The sequence below is a fragment of the Varroa destructor genome, unplaced genomic scaffold, assembly GCF_002443255.2.
Source record: "Varroa destructor unplaced genomic scaffold, Vdes_3.0 BEIS01000001.1, whole genome shotgun sequence".
Taxonomy (NCBI): Eukaryota; Metazoa; Arthropoda; class Arachnida; order Mesostigmata; family Varroidae; genus Varroa; species Varroa destructor.
In genome coordinates, this window is record NW_019211454.1 from 10,193,827 (window position 1) to 10,205,993 (window position 12,167).

Here is a 12,167-nt window from a genome sequence, read left to right on the forward strand (position 1 = left end):
GACACAGTGATCTCGCGCAATGTTTGTTCATATATATTTACGATGCGATCTTGAACAGCGGGGGCAAAATGTTTGTTGAATTCGATTCGCGTTACGATTATTGTGTTTGTTGCCTCTGTTCGCCCCCAACACGCCGAAAGCTATCGAAGGTAAAAGCTAAGGAGCAGGACCAAAACAAATGGTGGCTAAACAATGGTTCAAAGGACGAATATTAGTATCTTCAACTAGCAATGTTACCATTAAATACCAGTAAAAATAGACACTGCAATAAATTCGTTTCAGCATAAAGGACCGCTATGCATTCAAGGTTCGTGCTCTCGATGCTGAGAAACCGATGACCAAATACTAGTTGATGTAGAACTGGACTAATCGACTTTTTTTTACAACAAAGAAACTGTAGATAGATAAACAGACCATTTATATCACTGCCCATAGTGTCGTGCTGTATGCAGCTTTTTTTACATTTTTCTAAGGTTACATATTATATTATAGTTGCAAGAGGAACCGCCTTTGCCCTGTTGAACTACAAGTGTAATGAATCAAAAAGGCCAACCTCTGTTCAGGTAACGAAATTAGCCTTGCTACGTGTGGCTCATAGAATAACAGGTCCAAGTCAAATGAAGTACGCTTTTTACTCAAGCTTTTTAACAGCTGCTCTTATCAGTGCGTACCTACATTTATTTGTTTTACTCGACTCGTGTAATTAAGTACTTTTATTTAGCTAAGCTTTTACTTAGTTACGTAGTAATCGTAGATCAATCACCAAGTAGTTTTATCGGTCTGACAAGCGCCCTGCGAATAACTTATCTAATCCGAAGGAGTATCTGCTATCATATATGCTACCACTCGGTTAAGCGAGCTACTCCACAACTGCTTATTTCTTGAGAGAAGCTCTGCATTGCCATGCGTGGTCCGACTCTGGCCTAGTAAGCCACGAGCGACGCAAGCAACAACAACAACAACAACAACACAGGACACAGCACGCCCTACTTTTTCGGAATTAAAGGGAGCGAGTAGGGACGTAAAGCCCACAAGGAAAAATCGTTCCAAAATAACACCGCTCCTTTTGCACGTTGCAGATCCGCTTTGAAGAGGAGCTCATTGGTTGTACACAATTCAGCATATGCTCTATCATTTCGGTACATAAATTCGAATTGATTCTCTACATATCTTCGTGCATTTGCTAAAGGCGGCGATATCATCTTTGAAAATACTCTAGTAAATCTTCCTCTTTGGGTCATCGATTCATCATTTTTCTACAAAAGATGCTACGGACTACAATAGTACTAATTATCATGAGAACATCTCTGTACGTAGCGGGAAAACAATGTACACAGAATTGCCACGATACGATTTAAGCACAAAACATAAGAGTCATGGAAACCGTATGCTAAATGCAAGCGGGCTATATGAGCAAAAAATTTCCGACGTTCAAACTTAGCACACCTAGCATAATCGTGCGCGCAGGCACGATCAACAACAGCTGTACGCATATGCCGCTTACTTCGACCCGTTTTACGCGGTGTGTAGAAAGGCAGGAAAAGACACCACTATCAGAAATTTTCGTCTGCTCGACGAATCAGAGATTCGACGAAGACCTAAATCATTTTGTCCTAACTTTCTATTGTAAAACGGAGTCCATATCATAGCAGCCGATAGGCACCATGCCTTTTGGGAGTAGGAAAGCAGGCGCGTGTGACAACTTGGAAAAATATAACGATTGTTTTTACCACCACTAATGTGTCCATAACGGCTACGCACTACCATCGCCCAATTGGAGTTCTATCCAACAATTCTACTACGATTACAAGTTGCGCTTGGCGGAGTCGTCGGATCAACGTAAAACGATAGGAAGAACACACGTTAACAGCCTAAGGAAAGACTAAACCTAGTCTCTCATAAACCTATCCCGTTGAATTTGCGCAATGTCTGCTAGACGCATAGTAGCGATTCAGACGCCGACTATGACAACAACAACATTCTTCTCGAATGGCTATCGCGCGTCGTCATATAACAACGATAAACTGACGGAGAATGTTACCCTCCCAATTCGATGTATCCTGCCACAGATAATCCGTCCGCTAGTGAAGGAATTGCTTGGAATTAACTCGAGTTGTGTGAAAAGCTTCGATATCTCCTATGAAGAGAATAGCCCTGCAAACTTTGACGATGACATCGTAACTGTCATAGAGGGCAAAAGGGGGACGGGTGGCAAAAGACCTTAAATGAGAACAGAGTACTGTTACAGAAAGTAACGCGTTGAATTGAACCCAGGCTAACTTTGCATGAGAAAAACGCAAAACCCTAGACTTCGATGCTACTTAGTGTGGGCTATATATAAAATTGATTTCAACTTTCTCAGTATGCCAAGAAACCCGTTCGCGTTTTCAATCGCGATTTTACAGTGAAGGCACTGCAATCACAACATGTGTAAACGTGTCTAAATATGATAATTATGTACATACTGTGCGGCAGCAAGCAAGAGGACGTTGGGAAAAAAACGTACTGGATTAATTTCAAACGATCATGTGTCTCGCAATGAAGGCAAAATGTATGGCAAATCGTCCTGCAACTGGCAGGTCCGTGGACCTAATATGTGCTTTCATTTGGATCGATCACATTAACTCGTTGCCAGAAACCCAATCGACGTTTCGCCGCGACGTTTCGTTCCGTTTGCTTAATCTTAAATGCAAGTTACTTTTTCTATGAGAGAAATGATTTTTTCCGCATTCGGCTTTTGTGAAGCCCGCCTGACACACAGTTTCTGTAATAAGAATTATACGCCAATAATGATTCGTACGCGGTTGTGGCTGAATCAGGGGAGGTAGTCCTATCCGAACAAACAAGTGCGCTTTCATCAGATACGTGCTTGTGCTGTTGTTGTTGTCGTTGAATATCTGTGTACACGCAAGAGAAGAACGCGCATGCTCTGCTCGTGCATTGCGTGATCCATGCATATCAACAAACGCTAGAAAAAGCCACGGCAAAATTCACTGCCGCGCCAGCGATAGCCCGTCAACAATGTATGATTGTATGGTCAGCTTGCTTTTTTCACCATAGACGCATGCTTATCTTTGCAATATCTTTCAGACGTATCAATCGTAGTAAAAATGAACAAGCCTATATTCTCTCGTAAATGTATCCATTAATACTTGGGAACATATCTTATTCAATAATATAATAGTAATAGCAGCGAAACGACCTCGCTTCTATGGGACAGAAGAACAGAAAGAGAGGTTTGTGAAAAAAATATCCCCCCTATTTTTTTTCTAACTGTTAAACCAGTCGCGTGCATTGGGTCAACCCTTTCATTCTTAGGTTCCGATTTGTTTTTGTCTGGAGACTTAGCAAGTTCTCTATTATAAGAAACTAACATTTGGATTCACTTGCTAAATAGTGATACTATTGTATTTATAGATGTATATTGTATAACATATTATGGCCGAGTCGTTAAATATATCTAATAGAGCCCCTCGGACCAAGTATCATATCAGCTTAAAGAATTTCCCATATACAACGCCTATTCCACTCAGAAGGTGTCGCCTATTATACTATCTCTTAATTATAATAATTATTATTCATATCAATATCTTCTATTTGTTGATATTAATACGATTGTAACTAAAATGAGATAGTTATTTTGTCTATTGCGATATAGTCATTCGTGCATATGGCCGTCTCTACGGTACGTGTACGTAGCTGAACGGAACAATGTCCTCGGCTGCCTGTTGCTGCGATCGATCACTTCGGTTGGCATCAAAATGGTCACGAACGATTTGTTGACGCTGGTGGGAATTTAGGTACTGCCGTTGTTTTATTCGATTCACTAAGCGTTAAGAACAATGTGTAACTGTTTATTCGTGACTGTGTGCGTGTGTGTGTGTGCATGCACGCTCCCAAGCGTATGTTTCGGTACGTTTGTCCGTCATGCACACGTTTATCCATCTTTTATCTACATGTATATATGTGTGATGTGCCGCATTGATATTGTGTGTGATAGAGCGACGGTACCAGCTTGCGCGCGACGTTTGAGTGGCAAATGTTAGCGAGGTCGCTTTATATTAGTTGCTTAGGTGATGCGCAATTCGCCATATTTTAGTTCTATGTAGAAAGACAATAGAAAAAAGACTTTTGTTGAAAAAATTCCTAGAAATCAATGCTGACAGGGTATTTTCCCGTCAGACAGGCTGTGCAGTGGCCAACGTCCTTGACTTTAGTACGGTCAATGCTTTTTCGCACGGCTGTCTCAAGTCCTTCGACCGACAAATGGATAAGGCTCTCGGCACCCAGTCCCTCTGCTAGCTGTGATGGATTCAACTTGTTAGCAATGAGCTCGTCAGATGTCGGGATATTAATGCCCATATAGCACGGGTAGTGTAGAGGTGGGGACGCAATTCGGATGTGAACCTGCATTGAAGCACATTAAGAAAGTACAATGGTAAACAGGTTGGATAGAGTAAATATGGATATGGACTGTGTTTCTTAACTCCAACCAATTCATCCAAGTAATAAGTAAATAGCAAATTTCATAGCAGATATATTAAGAATTCGCCCATAAAAGACTTGAGTGCTTTGTATAGAACATTGTATTTCTACAATGCATGCGCACTCAGTTTCGAACAGGCATGTAGTATACTATACTCAATAGCTATTCCCGATATAGCTTAACAAGATGCATTGTTCGCTATAAAGTTGGGAGTATGTTATTTTAAGCATAATGAGTTCTTATGCAAAACTAAGACTTACTGGAACAGATAGAAATACGACCGCTGAAGAAGTCACGATAATTACTACTCAATGATTTTTTTTTTTTTTTAAAAAAACGCCACATTATAACCTTCTATGAGGTAACAAATGTCTGCGGGATTCAATAGTCCTCTGAAGACATACTCTTTTGCTTTCCGCCACCGTTGCGTGTTCGTGTTGAATGTTCGAGATTGTGCTCGTATATGTATTGCACGAAACTATTAACAGAACCGTTGTTTTTTTTAAGAAGCAGGTTCATTAACAATGCTGACTATGCCTTTTTTTTTTATATTACCTCTTGAGCTCCGGCCTCCTTGAGCAATTTGACGATCTGGCCGATAGTGGTACCCCGTACGATCGAGTCATCAATGAGAATGATGCGTTTACCAACGAAGTTAGTTGAGAGGGGACCGAACTTTTTTGCGACACCGAGTTTTCGAAGCCTTGTTGATGGCTGGATGAACGTACGTCCTACGTAACGATTTTTGCAGAGTACTTCTGCGTACGGGATGCCTGTACTCTGTGAGAAACCTGCAACAATAGAACGCGACGAGCATATAACAGCAACGGTAAGTAACTGGTAGAAGATCTACGAAGACATAGCTTAAGCCAGTACTGCTTTCTTGCATCTTTCATTGACATCCCTATATGAACTGTTTGTTCTAGGTCCATGCAGTCCCACTCAATACTCATGCGAAATGATTATCTCCATGCTCACAGTATGTCAGTCTTCAACTTGGAAATACTGGACTTACGACAGTGAGATTATTAAATACGTTTGCCTGCTACATCTCGGTACACATGGTGATCTAAATGGAGGTATGCGAGTAGATATGCTTTGTTTCGGTACCAGTCGTCTGAAGTAATCCCTAACGACGTAATTACTAAACGTAAGATACGGATAACGATTATTATGGGCAGTGATTATAAACCAGGATACAAATAGCTTCTTCAATATAGGAGTTCTTCAATACGCGCATCAATAGAGCAAGTTTCAATGCTCCAAAGGCAACCAGTATTGAAATCCTGTCAGTGAAACTGGTTATTAATAAGGGCTGACTTCCGTTCCCTATAAAAGTCCAGATCAAGTTCTACTCGAAAATTCCACGCAGCCTGTATTATTGGGACGGCAGCTTCCCTGAACTATATGTATATAGTACATGCTATATTTATAGTGTGCATAGTTTAATGCTGAATCACGATATTAAGAGCTGCTGTCTTGAAATATCTTACTAGGACGTGGACCACGGAGGAAATTTTCCTACTTTCTTGCTTTCTACATGTTTGGCGCTACGAGGAAAGTGGTGAACAATCAAATCCAAATACAACCAGTAGACATGGCGCGCCATCGAATATACCTTTTCGGAACCACGAGTCTGACATGATCCACCAGGAGATGCAGAATATTCAATAACGCCTCGATATTCTGTCAAATTCAGTTAGTTCCTCTTCAATGACCGAAAATACTAATGAGGTTATTTCATATCCTCTATTCGTTACTAGCTCTTTTTGTATATTACAACTCACAATAGCCTGTAAAACAGTTTGTCTTAAAACAGGGCTTTACGATGATACGACACTAAGACATTACCCGCACATACATAAAAAAAAAAAATATCCTTAAGTTGTGTATTCTGATATTCGAAAATATCTCGAAGGACACCCGACTGGCACTTCCTGCCCTTATCAAATTCCTTTCACCCTATTGCAGAGCTTCAGGGGGCGGCGCTCAATTATCTTCGAGAAAAATTACCTTGATGAGGTTGCCCTGCGTTGTTTTCAGTCTACTGGAATCATGCAATATTAATATTACTGTTATTATTATTATTATTCAGCACGTTCAGAAGGCAAAGCTGCAAGGAAACTTCAACCCGTCCCGCTTACGTTGACGTATACTGTCGCAACTAGTAAAATTCAATGTGACTTCTAGTAGCGCTGGCGCTGCTAGCAACTGTACGTATATCGACCGTTGGCTAAGTGGGACTCTAGCGCCACTGCCACTCGAATCATCCTATAATAATCTCGTACAATTAGTTTGTATCTGAAAAGAAAGACTCATTTCTAGACGATGCTTGTACGCCTTGAACACATTAGGCTTGCAAGGCCAACCGGCTACCGACTGCCGCTCATTTCACGACACAAACGACATTCAATAGCCAAAATGCCCAAATGTAATTTGCTAAATTATGGGTAGCTATTTCCATTTCGCGCTCTGTGTAGTTCGTTCCTGATCGTATAGAAGTTGAACAGAGAGAGAAGTGCTTCCTTGTTATTAGATTTTTTTTTTCATTGTACCATAATCGGCTACCTTAGTCCTTGTTGCTGAAATAGCACACAAGAACAATCGTATATATCACATTGTCTATGGCGAACCTAGGCCTTCATATAATTTACATGTATTTACGCGTACGTTCAGAACATCCCTTGTCAAAAAAAAGTTTCTGGCGTGTTTGCACGTAGCATATTGGTAGAGAAGAAAATAATAGAGAATGAAGGTATTTAGCTGTCATGGTTGCAAATAGTGAAGACATCTTCAAAAAAGGCAGTTCGCTTTGAAGGGAAAGAATAAAGGAAGAACAAACAAGTGGAAATGGATGAACTTTAGCAAGCTTTTATTGTGCTTCGTGCCCGTAATAACGTACCTACTTCAGTGATAACAAACAAATGTGTAAATTTGTAAAAGCGAGTGGTTAGGCGACAGCTACGTCGCTAGTACAGCCATTTGAGGTACCATATATGTGTATATATACGCGATGTGTATATATATTTATATGTGGCGAAATTTTTTTGTCTATGCTCTAAAGGTGTAACGCTCACTGAATAAAACCTCAATCACTGTTTCCGTTTGCGATTCAAACAAGCACGTAGTCTTCGAAATATTCCTACCTCTCAATGGCAGCGCTTATATCAATGGCAGTAGTTATAGATTTGGGCCCATTTAAGATATTATTCATATAAAAAAGGTACGATTAAATTTCGGGCTGATGGCAAGTCAAAAAGACGATCCAGTTAGCAGCAATTGCTCGGCGACGGCCGCTAGCCTCTGCATCTGGAATTATTAGAAATAGCCCTTTTTTACACCACTTTTAAGCAATCTCGAGCCGTTTAAATAGAAGCGCTATTGAGGATCTTTGAGCCCCGCCTCATCGAAGTCTTCGTCGCACTTTCACCAAATTCTATATACACTGACAATAACTTGTGGTAGTAAAAGTAAATCACAATAATTGTGGATTGCAAGCTTAAACGAAAGGCCGATAATTGCAATGGAGTCCGTTCCGCATGAAGAGAGGGAATAATTACTGGTCTTCGTTCCAACTGTTAGAACGATACATTTTTTTCAACCATGATGAGCTTGTGGTTTGTTCTAAAAATAACTAGCTTTCTTGTCAATAGTCACGGATAGGCGGATGTCTGTTATGGCAAACTTTCTTCGAACTTGCATACGACGCCGCTATATATGATGTATTCGGTAGTACTAACTGGCCAGAATGTTGGGCTGAATGCTCAAACGAATAAGAAGTGGGTCAGGCTAAAAGCTTAACATAATACAGAAAAAGAACGCCGTGACAGTTATTTATAATTAATTTTATCAAAAAAGTGAAGCAAAAAAGGAAATCTTCTATTTTTTCTTTTCGAAAGATTGCAGTAGTTTACTAAAGTTCAATTGTGAGACATTAGAATTGTTTGAGATTGCAGATCGGAAGTACTGAAGATTGATGTGTGCATCAGACGTAGATCAGAAGTAATTATAGAAATAAGCAGTCTTTTCAGCAGAGACTAAGCAACGTAACAGTAAAATGCTAAACAGGAGGAACTCAAGCGAAAGGTTTAATGAAGACATAACGATGCGCATAGAATCAGGTGGGGGGGGGATGGGCGATAGGCAAAAGAAGAACATTAATATAACACAAACCTGGTTATAATAACAACTATTATAATGATATTATTAACTGTTAGCCCGTTCTACAGATGCAAAACAAGTAGTTTTCAAAACGGTTAGCACATACAGATTCATACATTATCAATCATTTATATATATATATATGAATTGTTTTAAAATGTGTAAGAAGGGTCCCTGTTTCGCAATCGATCACTCCGAAAACGGCTTTTTTTAGAAAAACCTTTCGCATGAAGACCTGGTTTTTCAAGAAAATACTGTGCTTTTTTATGTTACGCTACTTAAATGTACTGAAATGTAGACTAAAGCACACGTACGGAATATGTATGACGCCTTCGTTACAGAACCAGACATAGTCGACTAAAATATGATTGAAGAGTATCTAAATCAGGGTACATTGTCAGCAGTAGCATGAAGCTATCGACATTACTATAAAACACTCTGATCGAATTGTCAAAACAAGGTATAAAAGTATAAGTGTTGCAAGATAACAACACGACCGGGAGAGCTAGAATCAAAAACTCCAACGGGGATTGCGGCGATCGTGGAACACAGTGATAATGCGAATGACGGCGACGAGCTCGTCTGTAGGCGGGAAAAATATATGTTAGACTTAGGTTAAGTTGGAATTAGTTAAAAGATAGTGCTGCGTCTTCCATTGCATATGCGTACCAATTCTAGCCCGTGCACGATTGCTGCTGGTCGTTGATATTCGGGCCGTCCACACATAAGTCCCACATATTGCGCTATCATTTTCTATCAAGTCTATTATAAACCTTCCAGTTCTCGATAATGAACTTTGTTCGCAGTTCGACTGGTGCCGCGTTGAACTGATACAAAACAGATAATTTCTAATACTAGTTTGTACTAATTAGAATAGTGGAGAATCATGTTCTCCTAATTGCTAAAGAATTATCCAGTCTTCTGGATAGTATCATAACCAGGGGAGTACGACCTAATTAACTTATGCAAGTATAGGCGTCTCGTGCTGGCAGTAAATCATACCAGCTATTTTATAAAACGAATGTACATTGTGACATTTTCCAACGCTTTGAATGCCCGTGACGATAGAAAGTGGGTCCTACAGCTTCCAGCGACTTCTGCCAGAATACATTTTACCCAGGGTAAGTAGCTTACTTAAGGAAAGCAATAATGCCAGAAAAGAATGCACATTACTGAGGCCCGGTAATGTTCGCTATTGATCATTAAATCAGTCTATCTAACTATAGTGAAAATTGCTTTACAAGCAAATTGGGGTTTTAAGTTAACTAGCCGTTTCAGCTTCAAAATTTTCATGACAGGACCTTACCAAATCTTTACGGAGAGTCTTACTACGGTGATGTCTTGTCATCAGTAGACAGCGCGCTTTGAATATGTCGCCCGAGTTGTCAAAACCAAGCCATATAGCAATTTGGGTTATGAAATCCTCAGCAGATTTCATCGCGGTACTTATTGTTTTAGAGGTCAATAGATATTCAATCCTTACTGCATATTTACCCAGCCTACTATACAGAAAGCAGTACCATTCGACGCTGTCCAATGATTTCGGTAAGTGGTCGGGGAATACTTCGTTCCTAGTAGAAATAATAGCCCAGACAAGAACTATAACTTTTAGCTAGTAAGATATTGCTAAAGCCGTTTTTTTTCATCGATTTAATAAGGTCCCACAAATTTGTTTCATTATTCGTGCAGTATTTGTGCATGAAATAAACGCAAGCAATTCCGGATGGCTCATTATCTGTTAATTAGGTCTGCTCAGTCGGAGAACGGAAGCGGTCAGAATCCAATAGTAAGGGTGACGAAACGAGTTCGAATGAAATACGCTGCTATTTACATACCGAGGGCGGATGGCGTGGCGGATTCAGGCACAGTTGATACGATGTCAGCATCGACAAATGCTTCTTGTGCCAGCTGACGACCACACTCCATGCGAACATCATAGACCATCTGGCCTTCAAAAATGGAGTCGGGCCTTGCAAAGTACACGTACTCAAATATGCAGAATGCCGGATCAACCGGGAATGGCCGTGGTACGATGCAGCAGCTGACAGGACCTCCTCGGGTCAGGGCAACAATTTCGCCGGGAAGCACCTCTCGATAGAGGGTAGCGCCGACTGATTTGAATGCGCAGGATTCTGATGATACCAGCCAACCTTCGGCAGACTCTTCAGGATGCTCGGGATCTGGGAACGCAAAATTCGCAGGTATACTAACGTAAGAATGAGTTCATCGAATAGAGCGATCTATTTAGTATTTACATTTTGTAAGACCTATTGATCGTTATCAGAGTGACAGTTGTTTCACACATTAATACACTCCGACACATATGTGTGTTAAAAGCACTTAATTATATATACATATACATATATATATATATATACTAATAATGTTCGAACCGTTAATGTCTACCAAGTCGCGAACTTGCATCCTTGTGGTAAAGCAGCTTTATTGCTTGGCCTGTTCATTGGTGACGTAGTCTCGAAAAATATTTCCATTCAATTGCTGCATCAAGTAACCTTTGTGAACGGCCGTTGTACACCGGTCAAGCTAGTAGACCCAACAAATGGCACGGCTTATATAAACATCTGGGTTAAAAATGAAACACTTGTAACCAGACTCATTGTGTGAACAAGATAAAAACTATAGGCCTTGAATAGCATACGAACCGAACTTCTTACGGTGAACCAATTATACTGCTCGTATAATAGATCTGTGTTGATGCCTAAAATATTATTTGGTGTTCTTTCAACAAAATCGGAAGAAATATCTTGGTCGCAATATGCCTCCATTATGAAACATACATAATGGAGTAATCCTATTTGAATTGATAGAAAATGAGCGTCCGAAAGAGATTTCATACTAAACACAGACTTATCGATAAGCAGGATACACTGAGAAAATCTTGTTTTCGATGATATCGAACTTGCGTATCAGTCTTCTATACGATGTGTATATTTCACCAGTTCATTACCTTTTTATCATCAACATTTGAAAGCGAACCGTTTTCCAAAAAATGGTTTTTGTATCATAGTACCTATTCACTTTTCTTACATCTGTTTCTTGAGTTGATGTACATCGAAATTTTTTATTACATTACATTCATTTTCATTACAAAGATAACATCGCTCCTATGCGCGAATACCGGTCTGCTTCGCCTCCATTTTGTTTTTTTCTATTCCAGAGATCGAACCAACAGGCAGTGTGTTTAGTTACCCTGCTCGCATTGTCCGTGTACACAATCGACCGCGTTGCGGTCCGCTAATATAGTTCATTTGCAAATCACACGCTTGCATCTACGGCGTACGGAACACTCCATCATTATATATTTCATAGTTTTTATTGCATATCCTGCATCCTCTATTTTACCAGGGATCCATCCGTCTTAAAGGCGACACCCGCATCCACACGGCTGCTGTCTAGGCTAAGGGAGGCATATATGGGTTCACTGCAGAGCTGAAGCTGTACACGGCGCTCTGTTTTTGTCATCGTATGTTTGCCACTCACCCAGAGAGTCAGGTGGAAG

General features: G+C 40.2%; 1 protein-coding gene and 1 long non-coding RNA gene across 2 annotated transcripts in view; one reads left to right on the top strand and one right to left on the bottom strand.

Annotated features, from left to right (window-relative positions):
* Positions 1-401: 401 nt before the first annotated feature.
* The window catches only part of LOC111244559 (amidophosphoribosyltransferase-like), a 28,409-nt gene continuing 16,643 nt past the window's right edge, over positions 402-12,167 (bottom strand). The window contains exons 6-8 of the mRNA XM_022791789.2: positions 10,483-10,827; positions 5,042-5,277; positions 402-4,407 (exon numbers count right to left, since the gene is read on the bottom strand). Of these exons, the coding sequence (XP_022647524.1) occupies positions 4,147-4,407; positions 5,042-5,277; positions 10,483-10,827 (842 nt within the window). The 3' untranslated portion in view covers positions 402-4,146. The remainder of the gene's footprint in view (positions 4,408-5,041; positions 5,278-10,482; positions 10,828-12,167) is intronic.
* Positions 5,177-12,167, top strand: part of LOC147758231 (uncharacterized) — a 41,789-nt gene continuing 34,798 nt past the window's right edge. The window contains exons 1-3 of the long non-coding RNA XR_015319343.1: positions 5,177-5,315; positions 5,413-5,565; positions 10,394-10,848. This is a non-coding gene — a long non-coding RNA (uncharacterized LOC147758231). The remainder of the gene's footprint in view (positions 5,316-5,412; positions 5,566-10,393; positions 10,849-12,167) is intronic.